This window comes from Symsagittifera roscoffensis, chromosome 2 (assembly GCF_963678635.1).
Source record: "Symsagittifera roscoffensis chromosome 2, txSymRosc1.1, whole genome shotgun sequence".
Classification (NCBI taxonomy): domain Eukaryota; kingdom Metazoa; phylum Xenacoelomorpha; order Acoela; family Convolutidae; genus Symsagittifera; species Symsagittifera roscoffensis.
In genome coordinates, this window is record NC_087063.1 from 63818116 (window position 1) to 63838136 (window position 20021).

Sequence of the window (20021 nt, forward strand, 5' to 3'; positions counted from 1 at the left end):
GTAAAAAACAAAATTGAGCATGAAATTTTCTTGGAACAAAATGTTTTAAAAAAATCACCAAACCCTATATAATAGTATTACCTACGTTCCTTACCCCTAAACACATAGCCAACAGTCAGTTGGATAAGTCTCAATGAACACAAGGGAACCAAAAAAAGAGACCTAAATTTTCTTCAAAAATTAACTTTCGAAACTCAAAGATAAAATATATAGCCGTAAAGCTTTTAAATTTAACTTCCAGAGCCTTTCTGGTGAACATTCATATTCAGAAAAAAGCATAGTTTGAGAAAACTGGATCAATAGGAGTTTGTGTTATTCCGCTGGGAAATCTGGAAAACAAAATCCACTTCGAAAATAAAAGTGGTCCACACTTTCTTACGTTTCCGCGCAATTTGCCTTTCTTTCGCCAAATCATATTGAACTCAACTTGAAAAAGTCAAAAGCCAAGCCACAAAAGATCAAAATTAGCGTGAACAATTTTCTTAAATATTTTCTTGAAACAAAAACAAACAAAAAATCACTACAATCTATATAAGTGTCTTCACTATGGTCAGTGACACTTAAAAAATGGGTTTAGAGAATGTAAACGCATTGTTAAGTGAGTTATTTAAAGTAAGAAAATCAAAATAAAACATTGCGAAAAAAGTCAACGTTTGGGTAATAATTTAATACTTCTTTATGGATAAAAAGTTGCAGTTAAGTATAAAAGTTATTTTTGTGTTGTCATTTTAAAATTATTTTCTTCTCCAGGTCACAGACCTTTGAGTATGCAGTGTCGACTTTGAAGTGGAAGTTGTCTCCTAGTTTAGCCGCAGGGTTTCGCTTTTCTGACTCAGTTCTCAGCACCCAGTTATAAACTAGATCGAACTGCTTGTAATGCTCGTTTTCACTCTTCTGTCTGCCTGATGAAGATCGGAGAATTCTTCTGTTGGCGTCGATGAACTGAAATTGAGGACAATTTAAAATTTAAAAAATAACACAGGCATAGCTGCGCTTCCCAAACACTAGCGAGAACACGACAAGGCAGCTCTATAAAGTGCAAAAAAAATAGTATAAACAAGCCTCGAATTAGTAAAAATTCGGCTTCGATCTGTCTCGGTCTCGATCTGCAACCTAGAGATCACGCACTAACCACTCACCCACGGACTCTTAATAAATCACAAACACAAGCCACAAATAAAGCAGAGAACAGATGCTATAAAGTTTCCAATGCTACAGATCGTGATTATAGCAAAAAAGCCACCAAATAAGTGAACACTTTCAATGAAGGCTTTTATTTGCGAGTTAGGTTAGGAACAAAGAAGGTTCGTACTAATACACTATGAAGGGACAGTCAAACTAACATAGTTCACCGAAAAATGATTTTTTTTACAGGGCGGAGATTCGTTAGTTAGGAGGATTGAAGGATATCCCCAGAAAAAAATTAGCACAAAACTGACAGGATCGGATGCCGATTTCATATTATACAGAGGCGAAGCAGAGCTTCGCAACACCTGCAATACAGGTCAAATTTTTTCTAAAAAAATCTATAAGCAAAAATATCGATTGATGTTAAATTTTAGGATAACAAGTCGAAAAACATATTGCTCATCAATAAATGAGCACTCAAACAAAATTTTAAAAATTTCATAAGTCAAACCGCAAAAATTTCTCTTCAATTTGGGAGAGAAAAACCAAACAAAAATTGAAACAAAAAAACATCAAGCACTAAATATGTGTCTTCATATCGTTCAGCGACACATCAAATTGCATTTTTATCTCTCTCAAAAAGTTGCGTAATTTAGACTTTCAAATTGCATTCTTACCTGTTCAAAGTATTGGCATTCAGTTAGCAGCTTTCTATAGTCTGAAGGAGCTCCAACTTGTTTCAGAACACTACTAGACTGATTCGAAGAAGAAACACAAGATGAGGCTATGAATTTATCACGATCAAATTTCACTCCATCTTCAAAATCAAGCTCATTTCCTTTCTTCTCACTGTCTGTTGAATCACCGTTATCACTTATCTAAAATTGTTTTACGCTGTTAATAACTGGGTGGGTAATAAGTTAGTAATCTGGTTTTCAGGGCAGTTCAACCTACATTATAGCAATCTTTGTAACCCAGAATTAGATGTGCGATGAATCTCTGCGCGTTTGAGAAAGCGCAGTGAGCAAATTCGTCAATTGTGATTTCGCACTGCGTTAGTTTCTTCAAAAGAGACTTCCAACCACTTTTCAGAGCGTATAACTAAAACACATTACTTGAACCTACTTAAAATGCTTATATCAACTGTTATACTAACAAAAAGATCAAATAATCGCTAAGTGAAAGTCGCAGATACCGTAATTGGATCCATGAAATTATTTTCAGCATGCACTTTGAGTTAAAGCCAAAAGAAAGTAGCCTATTCATTCCTGCTGTATCTCCAAACCCCGCACCATTTTCGACACAGTGACAAAACTGCACTTCGCAAACAAATGAAAAAACTGCACTTCGCAAACAAATGACAAAACGGCAAAAAGTAGCAATAAAAGAGTGAAAAACAGAAAAGGAAGAAAAGGTAAAATTATATAAATTCTGATATGAACTGGCATCGAACCCGCGAGTTTGAGATTCAGAGTCTCACGTCCTAGCATCTTTCCCATGGCTGCTTGAAAGGCAGTAAACACTAGCACTAATAAAACAGATACTGGGCTATAATGATTATGCAAAAAAAGTAAACCATATATAATGCTATGGCTGCGAAATGGTCATTAATTAAATGAGCAATTTCATCTGAAATTTGGGCTGGAAAAAAGACTTCGTAATATGACACTACGCTCCGTTGTGCAAAAAGCAACGGTCGTATCTTAAAGGGATAAGATTCAAAAAAGTTTCGGATGACTAACATCATGAAAAACAGCTGAGGGCATAAAAAAGTTACTCACCAGGAGTTGGAGACAGATCTTACAACAACGAGACGGGAGTGCAAAAACAAGCGTGGAAAACTATCAAATCTTAGCTCAATAAAAATAAGCACATTTTTAAATTTAAATTAACAAGAAACTTGAAAAGAAAAAAAACTGCCAACTGAGTGTGTAAAAGAACAAGAACACCGAAAAAAATGATTGAATATTTTCAACTTTCGAGTTTCAAAGAAAAAATGAATCAGGTTAAGCAATTACTTCTTGAATTGACCCAATTCCAGAAAAATAGAATTCGTTTAGATTTTTCCTGAGCTTTAAGCTTTTGCTGTTCGATGAGTTTGCCTTCGAAAGAAAAGAACTGAGCATAAAAATCAGAAGTCAAACTGCGAAAAATCAAATTTATGCCGAAATCTTGATGAATTAGCTACAGGTCCACTTGAAATACTTTATAAGGTTTTGAAAACGTGCTCAGCTGGATCTACTTAACAATCCCCCCTCCCCCCTATTAAGAAAGGGGGAAATTGTTAAGTATATTACTTGCAGCGAATTTTCGGCAGCGAATTTTCGACCAATCAGAATGCAGCAAAACTCGAATTTACATACAACGCTCTAGTTCGAATTTACTGTTTTTATTTACAGGGGTGGATATTCTTTAGTAGATACAATAAGGGGGGAGAGATTGTTAAGTAGATCTGTTCAGCATGCAGCACTGTTTATCTATTAAGCCGACAGCCTAAAGCAGACAAAAACTAAAAGCCAATACTGTCATCCGGTCTGGATCGACAAACTTACCTTATATGTATGTTATTTATATTACTAATAATCTTAGGCTAAACGCCTAGACGGCTGGTCACTTGACCTTGATAGACAGAGAGGACGAACTCTAATTGAAATAAGAAACAGAGTTGAATTAATGTTATCTGTCAACTACTCGTTTTATATCGCTCCGACTTAAAAATAACGTTTATCGATCCATTCGGATTCAAGGATTAGAATATCATAACCTCCGGTATTACATGGCGCAGCCAGCAGGATATTCCAAAAACCCACTGAATATTCCCCCATTTTGGGAGAGAGCGTCGGGCGAACCACCACTAGAATGGACAAAGTGGGCAGCTATATTGGAGATGGCTGTATTCGCAAAGGATGGGATCGAAATACGGAACTTATTGAGAGCCAAACCAACACTCGTCGAACCCGCTGAGCCTATGTATGAACTTGAAATACAGGGCGAAACAGACGCACAAAGAAAAATCGGGAGGTGCGCAATCAAGAGAAACGAGTTGGTTGGGAGAATCACGTCATAAAAGCCCGGGAGAAAGGAGTACTATGCAACTCATACAGATGGGACGAAGCAGACGCAAGAGTCCGGAGTTACCTCTTTCTCTGTCTGGGAGCCGAGGGTCAAAGACAAAATCAACAGAAAAGACCTAACCTTGTATTACACAATGTAACTACACAAGAATTCATGACAACACTGGAAGATATCTTTGTTGCTAACAGAATTGTAGCGTTCGACAGATATAATTTTAGTTGCCGTAAACAAAAGAAGTCGGAAAGCCTGGAACAATTTCAGGCAGATCTCGTCGAATTAGCCTCACGGGCTGATTGTGGAGACAGAGAAGATGAATGGGTTAGAGACATGTTTACAGCACACGTGCACAACGAAAAAATCGCGGAAGAACTGTTAGCACAAACACAGACTCCAGTAATTCGTCGAGTATGCAATTCGTCGAGAAAAAGGAATTGAACATAGTCGTACTATGAAGATAAACCCATTCGGGGGACAAACTACACCAAAACAAGAACCAATACATTATATTACTCGGGGTGGTCGATATAACTCTGCGAATAACCAAAACTCACAAAGAGGTCGAGGCGGTTTCCGCGGTCGACCATATCCGCGCGGAGCACAAAACACAAGAGGGCAACAAAGAAATAACAATACAAACAGCTCAAAACAATGTTATAAATGCGGAAACCAATACAATCAGACACCTGCAATCTTGCCCGGCGAAAGATAAAATTTGTTCAAAATGTGCCAAACGAGGTCATTTTGCAAAAGTTTGCAGATCTACAAACGTTAATTATTTAGGAACCCGGCAGGACGAACAACAGGAAGAAATAGAAACAGTAAGCCTTGAAACCGATCCGGTGGCTTTTGCCGAGTTTACATCAAATAACGGATGGGATGAATATCAAATAGACAAATTCTCGGTTATGGCAATTGTTAAGTATATTACTTGCAGCGAATTTTCGGCAGCGAATTTTCGACCAATCAGAATGCAGCAAAACTCGAATTTACATACAACGCTCTAGTTCGAATTTACTGTTTTTATTTACAGGGGTGGATATTCTTTAGTAGATACAATAAGGGGGGAGAGATTGTTAAGTAGATCTGTTCAGCATGCAGCACTGTTTATCTATTAAGCCGACAGCCTAAAGCAGACAAAAACTAAAAGCCAATACTGTCATCCGGTCTGGATCGACAAACTTACCTTATATGTATGTTATTTATATTACTAATAATCTTAGGCTAAACGCCTAGACGGCTGGTCACTTGACCTTGATAGACAGAGAGGACGAACTCTAATTGAAATAAGAAACAGAGTTGAATTAATGTTATCTGTCAACTACTCGTTTTATATCGCTCCGACTTAAAAATAACGTTTATCGATCCATTCGGATTCAAGGATTAGAATATCATAACCTCCGGTATTACATGGCGCAGCCAGCAGGATATTCCAAAAACCCACTGAATATTCCCCCATTTTGGGAGAGAGCGTCGGGCGAACCACCACTAGAATGGACAAAGTGGGCAGCTATATTGGAGATGGCTGTATTCGCAAAGGATGGGATCGAAATACGGAACTTATTGAGAGCCAAACCAACACTCGTCGAACCCGCTGAGCCTATGTATGAACTTGAAATACAGGGCGAAACAGACGCACAAAGAAAAATCGGGAGGTGCGCAATCAAGAGAAACGAGTTGGTTGGGAGAATCACGTCATAAAAGCCCGGGAGAAAGGAGTACTATGCAACTCATACAGATGGGACGAAGCAGACGCAAGAGTCCGGAGTTACCTCTTTCTCTGTGTGGGAGCCGAGGGTCAAAGACAAAATCAACAGAAAAGACCTAACCTTGTATTACACAATGTAACTACACAAGAATTCATGACAACACTGGAAGATATCTTTGTTGCTAACAGAATTGTAGCGTTCGACAGATATAATTTTAGTTGCCGTAAACAAAAGAAGTCGGAAAGCCTGGAACAATTTCAGGCAGATCTCGTCGAATTAGCCTCACGGGCTGATTGTGGAGACAGAGAAGATGAATGGGTTAGAGACATGTTTACAGCACACGTGCACAACGAAAAAATCGCGGAAGAACTGTTAGCACAAACACAGACTCCAGTAATTCGTCGAGTATGCAATTCGTCGAGAAAAAGGAATTGAACATAGTCGTACTATGAAGATAAACCCATTCGGGGGACAAACTACACCAAAACAAGAACCAATACATTATATTACTCGGGGTGGTCGATATAACTCTGCGAATAACCAAAACTCACAAAGAGGTCGAGGCGGTTTCCGCGGTCGACCATATCCGCGCGGAGCACAAAACACAAGAGGGCAACAAAGAAATAACAATACAAACAGCTCAAAACAATGTTATAAATGCGGAAACCAATACAATCAGACACCTGCAATCTTGCCCGGCGAAAGATAAAATTTGTTCAAAATGTGCCAAACGAGGTCATTTTGCAAAAGTTTGCAGATCTACAAACGTTAATTATTTAGGAACCCGGCAGGACGAACAACAGGAAGAAATAGAAACAGTAAGCCTTGAAACCGATCCGGTGGCTTTTGCCGAGTTTACATCAAATAACGGATGGGATGAATATCAAATAGACAAATTCTCGGTTATGGCAATCGCTGAATCTTTTGAGATCAAAAATACAAATCTCCTGTCGGAAGATGATCTGAATGGCCATATTGTGAAACTAAAAACAAATTCAGAAGAAGTATTCGCTATCGCTGACTCAGGAAGTCCAATGTCGTTTTTGAATGAAAAAACCGCACGGCGCCTTCAACAAAACGATAGATCAGCATTATTCAAGTGTATTCCACCGGACGACACAGCAAAAAACCTGGCTTGTTATAATGGTGAAACAATAAACCCGAAAGGACGATTGATTATAACATTCGAATCAGGAGGCTGGAATATTCAATCAGCTCCGTTCATCATTGTAGATGATCAAAAAGCCAATATCATTGGACGCATCATACTACCACAAATCAGTGTCAAGTTAATACAAGAAAACACAAACAAATTGTATTGAATGTACGCGAACAAGAAGAATCGGATCCGGAAATTAAACAACGGGTCAAAGATAATTTTCAGCAACTATGCATACATATTGGAAAATCAAAAAATCAAATGATGAAAACTCAATTCAGTCAAGACTTCATGCCAATACAACAAAAAGGACGACGTATTCCGGTCACTTACAGGAAAGAGTTGAAGGGGAGCTAAACAAATTGATGGATCAAAATCACATCATCAAACTAGATAAATGCTCAGACCGACAAATTATTAGTCCAATTGTAATCACAGTAAAAAAGGATCAAACAGTCAAACTCGCGTTAGATTCTAAGAAAATCAACAAATTCATCCACAAAAATAAATACCAAATGCCTAACATTGAACTATTGTTGGACAATATCGCGCAGGTGGTAAAATCAGACAAATCCAAACAAACACTATTCTCAACACTCCACCTTCGCTACGCATATTCACAAATCCCGTTGCATAAAACGACCAAAGAACAAGGCAACTTTAGTCTTATTGGGGTAACGCTAGTGGAGCTTATCAATTCCAAACAGGGTTTAATGGCCTCACGGATATGCCAGCTGAATTTTAAAAAGCGATCGACTTAACCCTTACAAATTGCACGAACACTTACGCTTATTTGGACGATATTTTAATCGTCACAAAAGGATCGTTGGATACACACAAACAAAAGTTGCAATCAGTTCTGAAAAAACTAGACGAGGAAAATCTGGCAATATCATTGGATAAATGTAAGTTTGCATGCAAACAAGTGGAGTGGCTAGGATTTTCTGTTAATAGTGAGGGAACAAAACCACTTGTAAAAAAGACTGAGGCTATTGAAAAACTATCACCACCAAAAACTTTTAAACAATTAAAAAGTTTTATGGGTTCAATACATCATCTCACACGGTACACTCCAAAATTGGCACAAACCGCTGCCGCATTACTCCCATTGCTAAAAAACAAAGAGAAAAACAGACCACTTGAATGATCCACAGAACATAACACAACATTTAAAAACATACTAAAATTGGTATAGGAGATTAGGGATTAGGAGCTGCGCTCGAACAATTTTCACCAGAACGGTGGGTTACCGTAGCGTATGCATCACGTTTTCTGAACTCACTAGAGGAAAAATATTCTGTTAACGAACTTGAACTATTAGGGGTCGTGTGGGCAATCGAACATTTTAAATACTATCTATATGGTAAATATTTAACCGTCATCACTGATCATCAAGCTTTAATCAGCGCTTTAAACGCAAGCGAACGATCAAAAACAAGTCAAAGCCGGCTCACACGTTGGATTGACCGATTAATTTCCTTTCACTTCGATATCAAACATCTTGCTGGGAGTAAAATGGGACTAATTGACTACATATCCCGAAACCCGGTCGGATTGGCAATAGCCCCTAGTGAGTATGATGAGGAATTTGTTGTAGCATCAATTAAGAAATTCATTAATAACCTGGAAATGATTGACAATGTCATTCTAAATAATCTGGCCAATCAGAACAAAGCACCATATGAGCTGATCAAAAAGCACGCGAAAAACAAAGGGCTATTGAATGCTGCTTCAAACATTCAATTACCAGTGAAACATTCCAAACATTCCGCAACCGGTCATTGCCAAACTAACCACATAAAAATCAGTCTCACTCAAAATCTGCTGTAAACCAGTCAACTCTTCCGATCCAAACGATCTCAATATCGAACAAACAGAAAAAATTTTGTCCATATAATTTCATTTCAAGGACATAACAACGCAGCGATGAGCCGTAAAGAAATCAAGGGATTTAAAGGAGGATTCATCCCAACGGAGCTTCAATCATCATGGACAAGAGGACGAAACGAATCAACGGAAAACTGGCAGGGCCCATCAGATAGAGAAGAAAGCCTTTCGGACCCCAGATGGCATAAAAAACCTCCCACAAAGGGAAAGAAAGGATACCCTGAAGTACAAAAACACCACAGCAAGAGCACACCAAACAAACAGCAACGCCCGTACGGGTCGCCAGAGAGGTACTTTCGGCTAAGAAGATCGACATCAGTAAAAAGTCAAATTTCCCGAAGATCACCTTCACAACTACGAATACATCCGGAAACAGAACGGATCGGATCACTTCAGGCTACAACATGAAAACGACACCGACCCAAACACAATCGACTACTACAGCAGCAACTACACAAACATTTACATCCGAACCACGAAATACAACAACTTCTACACAAACACCCGAAAAAAGCACAGTCACGGATATCTGTGTCAGCCATGTAGACCCGAACATCTGCGTACAAGAAGTACAGACACACAACATCGAACCACCAACAATGGGATCCACGACGTTAAAGCCAGTCACAAAATGATAACAGAAGAACTGGTCACCACGGTGGAGAAAGCTACAAATACGGTTGAATCTGAAGAGGACACGCCATTGTTTAGACAAAGAATACAGCGAGTATTGGGCGTTCGATTCATCGCCGCAGCCACCAAGAAAGATCGAAACCTTCGCCCCCTAATAAACTTTGTCAAAATGAGGGATTGGGAAGCAATCAAGGCTTCCTACGGCCAGTACTGGTACAACATTAGAAACAGACTCCATGTCCGAGAAGACGAAAGAATAGTCATCCCTACACAGTTGAGGCAGACAGTGCTCGATAGTCTGCATCTGACACACCCAGGATCGGCAGCGATGCTAGACCTCAGTAACTATATATGGTTTCCTCGCATACATCGGGCAATTGTGCAGATAGCACAAAATTGCAAACACTGCACCGAGCAAGGTAAAAATTTAAAACCCATCATCGGAAAAAAACATTCGTTCCAAATAGAACCAGTAGTTGAACCAAATTAGGAAGTACAATTGGATTTTGCAGTGCCACTTCCGGATGAACTAAATAGAGACGCATATATTCTATACACAATAGATAAGTGGTCAAAATTTCCAACTGCAAAAGTCGTTACAAACACAACAGCGGATATTGCCATTAAATTTATGCAACGATACATTTCCAATAACGGGGTACCCCGAAAGATAAGATGTGGTCATGCACAAACATTTAGAGCTAAAAAATTTCAACTGTTCTGTCATACAAACAATATTAAGTTATTATTTGCACCGGTGGATGATCATAGAGCAATAGTGGTAGTTGGGAGAATGATACAAACTTTGAAGCGTAGATTAGCGGTCATGAGAACTGACAAAACAAATACACCATAGAAACTCGCCTCAGATGTAGCAGAAATTATTAAAACACTCAGAATTACACCGCATAGCGTAACAAAAATTTCACCATTTGAGGCCCACATGGGACGTACACCAAACACACCTTATCAAACGTAGCAACTAGTAGTTCACCTAACAATTTGAATTGGGAGAATGCAAAACATGCATGTTTAGATCGCAAGAATCTTACAAAGCCGCCCCTACCCGCTGAAGTAATGCACGACTTACAACGATGGTCGGAAGACGAAGTAAACATCAACAAAAGAGATCAAAAACTCCAAATGCCGCGGGACTTGACAAACTCAGACTTAACAACACAACAGAAAGACACAGGTGCAAAATCTAAAGCTATAAAAATAGTCAAGGATAAATTAAATTTAAGGTATAAGGGATTACAAACAACGGTAGACAAAAACACGAAAAAACGGATAGATCAGGTAGCACGGAAAACATTAAGAAGAGCAACCAAGGTGAAGGATCCGAGAACATTGGAACAGTAATATAAAACCATAGACGGCAAAATACTTGCATATACCCCACACACTGCTTGGGTTCAAACATTCGGAAAACAATCAAGATTACTAAGAAATAGTGGTGTCGCATTTGTACCAAACCCTTTAATATACGGACCATGCAGACCGTCTCGCCTCAGTGATTACGTTGCTTTTAAATCCGCGCGGAGATCAGGACCTTGCCTACGTTTTTTAGACATCGAGAATCCTACTGCTCCCCAGCACCCAATGTTCAAAGAAGACGAAAAGACTGGCCTCCCGAAAAGTTGACACAAAAGAAAAGGATGCTAACACAAGGAAAATCCGATAGTACGACAAAACGAAAAGCAAAATCAACAGGGAAACGGATCGGCGGGCGACCAACAAGGAAACTACAAACGAGTGGGATGAGTATACAAGCAGAAACTCCGGCCGGGACTTCGCAATCTAACAACAACATACCACAACCAGCAACACCAGACACCGACAATCACGAAGATGACGATCAATCATCTGCCTCATCCGAAGATATTGCCCCATCGCCTAAACGGCAAAACAAGAAACAGACTCCTCCAGCGAATGCAACCGAGCCATTGAGAAAATCAACGAGAAACCGCCAATCGGCGCTTTCACATGCTTTTGGGAACCCGGTACCCACTAACGCGATCGAAGATAAGAACGATGAAGAGACGAAACAACCAATTAAACTTCAAATTGATTCACCACCGGACAAACAAACCGACAATTATCCAAGTTTAAAATCCCTGATACAAGAAATGGGTTTTTCTGGAAAAACCCCTCAAAGCAGAGCATGCGTCAAATTCATATAAGCAATTAGCCCGAAGAACAAGACAGGCACACCGAGGTAGTCGATTTAACCTCGCCGCCCATTGAAGATGAAACAACTGATACCAACAACGAAATTCTATTCATCAACACAAAAATCTGTCAAGAAAGCGGGGTGGACCAAAACAAGAAAAATGTTGATGACGGGGAACACGAAAGCCAGGGGAAGACAACGTCAAGCAAGACATACAAACAGAAAAAATGATGCCAAAAGAGTCCTATCGAGACTATAGAACTCAAAGCTATTAGTCCCAAGGGGACTTTAAAACTCAATTTAACAAACAATAGGTATGACAAATACATTGCGGTATGACAAATACATTGCATGGTTTTTTCAATATAAGTCGCAAACTTATATCTATGACAGCGAAACTTACATCTATGTAAAAAGTTAAGCTTTGGTCTCAAGAAACAAAGCAATAACCCATGAAACAACTAAGATTATTCATAAGTTTTATGGTCGTGGCTGGTACATCTGACTACGTACATGATTGTGGGGAAAATGATGGAACACTCTAGTCTCCCTGTTGTGCATGTTGTCCAGTCGAGTGAATCTGGCCGACTTATCTGGGTCGTCCAAGTTAACTAATACATAGTAGCCGGTGTTGTTTTTATCTGGCGCATTCTCTAGATTCGTCTCAATTATTTCGTTCTTAGCTTTTTCAAATATGGAGTCGTGGATTCCAATAATACACGGGAGGGGAGCACTACAAAAAAATTTGATTTTGTATTAGTGAAAAACAACTTAGTGACAATAATATAAGTTTGACTCAGACGAACCTGCATATTTGCAGCATGTTCGGGCTCAGAAGTGGAATTTTGATTTGTTGCCTGAAAGAAAATTAAATCGCGATGCCATAAACACCGTACAGGTCAACACTCTGTATAATTTTGTCAAATTAGTACAAGATAGATGAATTTTGTTTAGTGACTCACCATTGGAATGGTCTGATAAGTCTGGTGATGAGGAATATTGCACTGGAGATCTTGTTTAGCTTGTTACTCGTCACATACACATTACCTTCCACCAGGAGTCTAAAACAGCCAATAGATAGATGGAAAAGTGTCCATGAACGCAAGGAAGCCAAAAAAAGATAATTAACGTTTCTAATTTTTACTATGCTAATTGCTGTCCTTTACCGCCGGAAAGACTAATACCCGATTAAGACAACACCTCTACTAATCGCAAGGGTAATATCATTATTGGCATGCATGTATGCAGAAAATTCCCTTATAAAATCATAGCTTAAAATGTACGCACACGCAGAGCAGGTCAATGATGTCGTATAGGTCAAGATTCGTGAACAATTCGGCTAATGCCTAAAATGAAGATTTTCGAATGCACCCAATACATATTAAATAAATTTTTTAGTCTTTTTCAAAGCTAACTTACGATATCTTCCAACTTGTATTTTTTATTTTTGACAGAGAAAGACGGCAAGGCTGAACTCTGAAAGACAAATTGGTTTCAAGAGACTTTGAACTATTTTTTTTTGAAAACTGAAAAATTTTCTTTGTATACGTACTGAAAAGCTGTATATATCTATATGGCTGAATTTGCAACAATGGTACAAGCCATTCACTAATTTAGTCAGGTTTTCACGACTGGGCTTCAAATGCGCAATCTGTTGTAGGATTTCTTGGAACTCTCCGAAACAAGGTTTCCGACTAAAAGAAACATAGTAAGCACAACTCTCAAATCTTTCAACACTAAAATTTATCAATTCTAACACATCAATCGTCGCAAGTTTGGGCCCCATTAGCTTCAAATGATTTCTCCAGAATGTTTTCACCCTGTGTTATTTTTTTCCAAATTAAACAAGTGAAGCTGCGCTTCACAATCACTAGCGAGAAAACCACAAAACGTAGCTCTATAAAGTGAAATAAGAAAAAGTAAAAAAAAAATGCCTCGAATCAATTTTAAAAACATTCGGCTATGTGTCTGATTCAATCCTACGACCTATATATCATCATGAGTCTCACGCTCTAACCACTCAGCGTGAGACAATTCACAAAAATTAGTCACAAATAAAGCAGAGAACAGGTGCTACGAAAATTCTTATACCATAGATTGTGATTATATCAAAAGGGCCAGTAAATAAGATTTTTTCATTGCGTAATAGGGTGGGAAAAAAAGGTTCGTACTAATACACTACGCTCGCAAGCTGGCTAGCGTAAATACAGTAAACAGAAATTTAAAAGCAGTTACAAGTAATTCCATAAGATTAAGTGAACTCAGGCTTTTGTCTGCCAAAAAAAACCAAACATATTTGTTTAAATAAAACTTTTTGTTGGAAAAAAAAGGCCAACAGACAGTTGGAAAAGTGACAATAAAATCAAAGAGAGCATTTTTTTCAAATTTGCGAGTTAAAGTGGAAAAAAAGAGGGTTCGTAGTAATACACTTTGTAATTTTCACCTTTTGAATTTTTTACGAAGAAACATATCACGTTGAAGTTATTTGAACATTATGACTGATTTTTTTTCGTTAAAGTTAAGAGAAAATTGGATCATTAGGTAATTTGCTCTTCCGCCAGGAAAAATAAAATCCATGTTCGAAATTAGAAGTCGATCATGTTTTTCGTGACTTTGCTGTTCAATAGTGGAGTTTGCCCTCCTGTTAACAAAGGAAATGAACTGAGCTTAAATACATCGAGAGCGAAAAATCAAACTTGAGCGTGAAACAATTTGACTTTTCTTCAACAAAAAAACTTCTGTGTGAAATAAATTTTAGAATTGCATAAGGATAGCCGATTATTGTGCAAGCAGCACATAACGACCCAACCATAGTCGTTAAAAAATACGCAAAAAATTCGTTTTCTGCGTGGTGTGATAAAAATACCTGAACAAAAAACTAGAATTAAGGCATATTCGACCAGTCATAATAAGATAAGCTAAATGGAAAACAGTTTTTGAAGAAAAATTTCTGGAAAAACGAAAATTCAAAAAAAATATTAAGAAAATCAATTTTAAAAATTCGACTTTCGACGTGTTTGATTACTAATATGGCGCTAAAAACTAACTTTACTTGAATAATCAAAACTTTCAAGGCTTAAACTAAGCTAATGTAAGCCTACTTACTCGCTCGAAATTAGACGAAAAATCGAAAATTTCAAAGCTGAGCTGAGTTTGGCTAACAAGAGCGAGAACAAGAAAAAAAGCAGCTATAAGAAGCAAAATGAAAAATTAGAAATAGGCCCCGAATAAGTTAAAATTCGCCTATGTCTCGGATTCGAAACTACGACCTAGAGATTATGAGTCTCACCCACTAACGACTCAGCCAGAGACGCTGAATCTATAACAGAAACTAGCCACAAATAAAGCAGAGAATTGATGCGATGCAATTTTCAATGCTACAGTGAAATTTCCTTATAAGTGAACACTTTTATTTGCGAGTTGGGTTGAAAAAAAAAGAACTTTCGTAGTAATACACGAACGCTCGCAAGTGTGAACACGGTTATTACCTGATGATTCCTTGGATAGTGAGCGAGTTCCAATGCAAAAGACAGGCCACGTACAAAATGTCTTCTTCTTTGTCGTCATTTTCGAAGTAGAAAAACTCCAGCTGGGAGCTAAAAGGCGACAGATAATAAGAAAGAAGATTATGCTGCATTGCAAGTTCTGTTGTTCATGTACGCCTGCCTACCTTCGAAGCAGAAAAAAAGATGGGACAAAAACCAAAAACAGGTCGACATTAAAATATGTGACAAAAATTAAAACAGGTCCACATCAAAAACTAGTGGTACTTCAAGTTTTTGAAGAGATCTAGTCCACAATCCCTTTTCGCAAATGCAGTAGTTATATTCTTTTATAAACTTTTTTATTGCTCATGGCCAGAAGGATGATTGTATATTAAGATCGCTTCAATGCAAACTAAGCATGCAATACCGACAGGAAATAATTCAATGCAATTTTTAAGCATGCAATAGCGAAATGTAATAATTCAATGCATTTTAAGCATGCAATACCGACAGGAAATAATTCAATGCAATTTAAGCATGCAATACCGACAGAAAATAATTCAAACAGACGATTAGCTGGTGAGTATAAAACTTAAATACCCAAAAAATAGATGAGTCCCCGAAAAAAATGTTAATTAAAATATTTGGACGTGCATTTTTCATTACTTATTGACGTGCATGTTTCAACGTTTTCATTAAAATTTTGGACTCATCTTTTATATTTGCTTTTCCAGGGACCAAATTATTGAACTCGCTCCAATTAGTGGGCCATGACAACATTTAAGGTGACGGACTGACACACAGCACTTAAAGCAAACACCAGTGGCACAAAAAATGTTCTAGCCATTGAGACCTAACGACCATTAAGCACCGAATGACAATAAGAAGCCTTTTCCGTTGTACCACACGCAAAATAAATCTTTCTATTTTTTTGTAATATGGCCAAAAGCTTGCTGTTAATGAACTTATAAAACCGAAAAAATATATATTGTTAGAGCTCTTTGAATTTCAAGGAACTTCTACGGCAAATGAAACAGTTGCAAGCAAAAAGCTAGGGCAGTGAGAAAGGTATAACCGAAAATACCAACAATAAGAAAGGCATACGTACCTGGCCGCCCATACACTAGCAGCAGTAACGTACACTAAATTAGCGACAAAGTTAATCATCTGTATAACTACTAATGTTATCAGGCAACAAGCAAACAGAAAACCACGATAAAAAAAATTGGAATTATTTACCTGTGCAGTATTTTTGGCTGGTGGTTCACCTCGAAAGGTACTGTCAACTCTGTGGCAATGTTGCGCAACCGACTCTAAAAACCATACTAATTTTTCCAAACTCTTCGGGCGATGAATTACAATAAAATTACCATCAGAGTGAGCCTCTTCTACATTGGTGAGCAAATACCAAAAAGTTTTACCGATACTGGCAAAAATAAAAAGGCTCGATAAGCTTAATTATCACTATCACGCTTAATTCATGTCAGCAAAAAATTACTGCTTTTTACGATAGTAAAATTTCGACACTATTAGGACAAAAAAAAAGATAATTAAAATGAGTTCTGACCAGGAATTGGGGAGTGTGTTGATCGTCGAGACAAGAATAGGTTATTTCTAAACCCAAAAAAACTTCAAGTTACTCAAGCTCACTGAACATTTAAACTTGAAAACAGACCTAACAGAGTTCCTACCGGCTAGATTGGGTTTTTCGGCTCTAGCTTCGATGCCAGGTTTTACTTTGTGATCCACAGTGAAGAACCACTCAAAAAGGGAGAATTCAGGAGGTGTCGCCATGCGTGCTAATACATACTCAGAAAAGCTGTCCTTTTTTCAAATATGGTGCATATTGTTTGTTGAAGACTTCTCTAAAACAGATAAATATATTCATACGACGTTATACCACGTGTCATGATGACATAATGTTCTACATGGCAAGATCGTAAGTGCCTATCCATTTTCCAATATTTAGAAAAACAGGAGAAGTAAATAATACTAGCGTTTAACGCACTTCCGGTGCTTCCAAATTTTTAGCAATTTCAAATATTTTTGGCAATTTGGCACCAACGGGGTTGGGAATTTCAAATTTTGAAGAAAAAAGAATTAAATTTATGTCTTCTGACAAGTTTCTTAAAAATCACAAAAAACGTCTTATCTCGAAAACTAAAAGGATTTGAGCAATCAGATTTGGAGGCAAGAAGTTTTTTATATCTTTACAACATCTATGGAAAAATTCAAACGGATATAAGAACGTCACATCCTCGAAAATGGAAGCAAATGACGTCATAACAAATCATAAAAACGTCATATCTGGAAAAATACAAAGATTTGAGCAGTCATATTTAGAGGCAAGAATTGCAACCCCTGAGAGTACTCTGACAGCACCCACACACAGGGTTAGGAAATCAATTTTAAAAAAAATTCAAATTTAAGTTTTCTGAAAAATTTTTGAAAAAATCCGAAAAAACGTCATATCTGGATAGCTACATCGATTTAAGCAGTCATATTTGAAGGCAAGATTCGATAGCCCAGAGAGTACTCTGACAGCCCCCATGTAAAGAGTTCGTAATTTCAAAACTTCAAAAAATTTTCATATGAAAGTTTTCAGAAATTTTTTTGACAAAATCACAAAAAACGTCATATCTCGTTAACAAAAAAAGGATAAGGGAATTCATAATTCGAGAAAAAATTCGCAACCCCTGGGGGAACCCTGACAGCAGCCCACAATTGGGTTGATTATTTCAAACTTGGTGAAAAAAACACTGAATTCAAACAGGAAAATCTAAAAAAAAATCTTCACCATTGCAATATACGATATAACTTGAACGTGAAAAAATTCTTTCGTTAAACATGCAAAAATTTTAACGAAAAGTTTAAATGTGGCGAGACAGTGATGCCCGCATTTAAATATATAATAGATATATTAGTCGGACAAAATCAGGTGTTCGTAAAGTCCGGTGTTTGAACAAAAATAAATATAAATGGGGTAAACCACCAAAAAAAGGATGTAAACCTATCTGGTAAACTATTGACAACAAATATATAGATAAAAGAAATCTGTAGTCTCTCCGCTAGAATACTTGATTTGATGAGGTGGGATAAAATTTAATTCGATATCTGTCACTCATGGATCGAAGCATACCGAGATAAATTAATAAAAAGTCGGCTACGTGTCGGATTCGGTCCAGCGATCTACATATGATGATTCATTTATAGCATAATGAAATACGTGAACACTTTTAATGAACATTTTTATTTGCGATTTAGGTTAGAAAAAGAAGAAGGTTCGTACTAATACACTAACGCTCACAAGCTGGCAAGTGTACTGCAATATTTGAACAAAAAAGCTAATATATGTTAAAATTCACACCCATAACAAATTAAGAATAAATACAGGGAGTGACCATCATTGAAAACCAAAAAACATTAAGAGCAATTTTCTTGACAGGCAGAGCTTTTTCCGACACTTTTCTATTCTAAGCTAACAACAATTCAATTTGAATTCACCAGAAAAGGTAGCTCCTCAGGTATGAGCCTAAGAAACATTGAAGTAGATAGTTTGACTTCGCATATTTCGATTGTAGTTTATTCGCCTTCTGGAACATTTTATCATCGTAAACACGCACACAAACTTCAAGGTTCCAGATTAAGATGATTTCATAACATTTTTCACATAAAAAGACTGCCGACCATAAAACATTTCAAAAATGAGCGATTTTAGCAAACTATTGAATCGGGTCGTAAAATTCTAATTTCTGAGACTTTCGTGATTTGGATACACAGAATGATAGTAATTTTTTGCCAAGTTGCAATACTTAATAATGTCAACCAGACGTCACTCTTACTTACTTCTGAACATTTCACCGAATTGCCACAATTGAGGTCGACAATATGCATGCCTATATATGGAAGCTTTCATCGTCAATCTATCTCTGCTTTGGATACAATTTTGAATGGAGAATTTAAAACAATTGTTTTGGTATCTGAAAAAACTGAGACTACCTTAAAAAGGAAGACAAAAACATGACCCTCGGAAAAAATGTAATTGAAGAGGATTGACTTGCCCCAAAATTAAAGCCAATTACTGGGCAAGTGGCACGAAAAGTTTTAATAAACTAGCATAAAGTGAAAACCTTTTTACCTGAATTTAATTATTTATTTGGGATAGGCGCTTTGCTTTGTAAGGTTCAAAGACTAGTTATTGAGTCTGCTTACACAAACAAACATCATCTTGTTCTGATTTCATATTGAAACAGAAACATGGAATTTATTGTTCACACAAAGTGTGACACCGTTACTAAAAACAATCTGTTTATATCCATTTGCAAAATTAATGAAAACCAATGCTTAGCGTATTTGGAAAAGCTTATATAACGTTTTAGGTATTGGGAATAAAAACATTCGTACTTTACGAGTAGATTCGTTCGTACAAACGACTATCACAAGAAAATAGTTTTTAGCTTCGTTATCTCTCATTTGCTACAAATTGAGAGATTTCCCAATAAAGTAGAAATAGAAGCTGAAAACTACTGAATTTTATTCCAACAATTTTTTCATGACACTTCAACCAAAATATCCCCAATCCAACCCTTAAATAAATATCGAGAATTAAGGCAAAATTTTACTAAGTTCTTTTCTAGTAAAATATTTTCTAGCGAAATTTAGATTTACCTTCTAAGATAGAGAGAAGAAAGGACCGTATATTAATCAACCCAGATTGGTCTGAAAATCAAGAATATTCGACTTTTTATATGGACATCGAGAAAGTGTCAATTTTT

General features: G+C 37.3%; 1 protein-coding gene across 3 annotated transcripts in view; it reads right to left on the bottom strand.

The window, feature by feature from the left end:
• The window catches only part of LOC134840045 (DENN domain-containing protein 1A-like), a 38163-nt gene that overhangs the window by 8635 nt on the left and 9507 nt on the right, over window positions 1-20021 (bottom strand). Inside the window, exons 1-15 of one of the 3 annotated variants that reach the window (XM_063855673.1) lie at window positions 18751-18910; window positions 16938-17111; window positions 16814-16860; window positions 16486-16559; window positions 16355-16369; window positions 15250-15357; window positions 13314-13455; window positions 13181-13237; window positions 13049-13107; window positions 12724-12822; window positions 12568-12618; window positions 12275-12494; window positions 2083-2229; window positions 1806-2006; window positions 760-942 (exon numbers count right to left, since the gene is read on the bottom strand). In XM_063855673.1, the coding sequence (XP_063711743.1) occupies window positions 760-942; window positions 1806-2006; window positions 2083-2229; window positions 12275-12494; window positions 12568-12618; window positions 12724-12822; window positions 13049-13107; window positions 13181-13237; window positions 13314-13455; window positions 15250-15357; window positions 16355-16369; window positions 16486-16559; window positions 16814-16860; window positions 16938-17040 (1506 nt within the window). In that variant the 5' untranslated portion in view covers window positions 17041-17111; window positions 18751-18910. Of the gene's footprint in view, window positions 1-759; window positions 943-1805; window positions 2007-2082; window positions 2230-12274; window positions 12495-12567; window positions 12619-12723; window positions 12823-13048; window positions 13108-13180; window positions 13238-13313; window positions 13456-15249; window positions 15358-16354; window positions 16370-16485; window positions 16560-16813; window positions 16861-16937; window positions 17112-18750; window positions 18911-20021 lie in introns of those variants that run through there. The other 2 variants (XM_063855672.1, XM_063855674.1) reach the window with 2 other exon arrangements.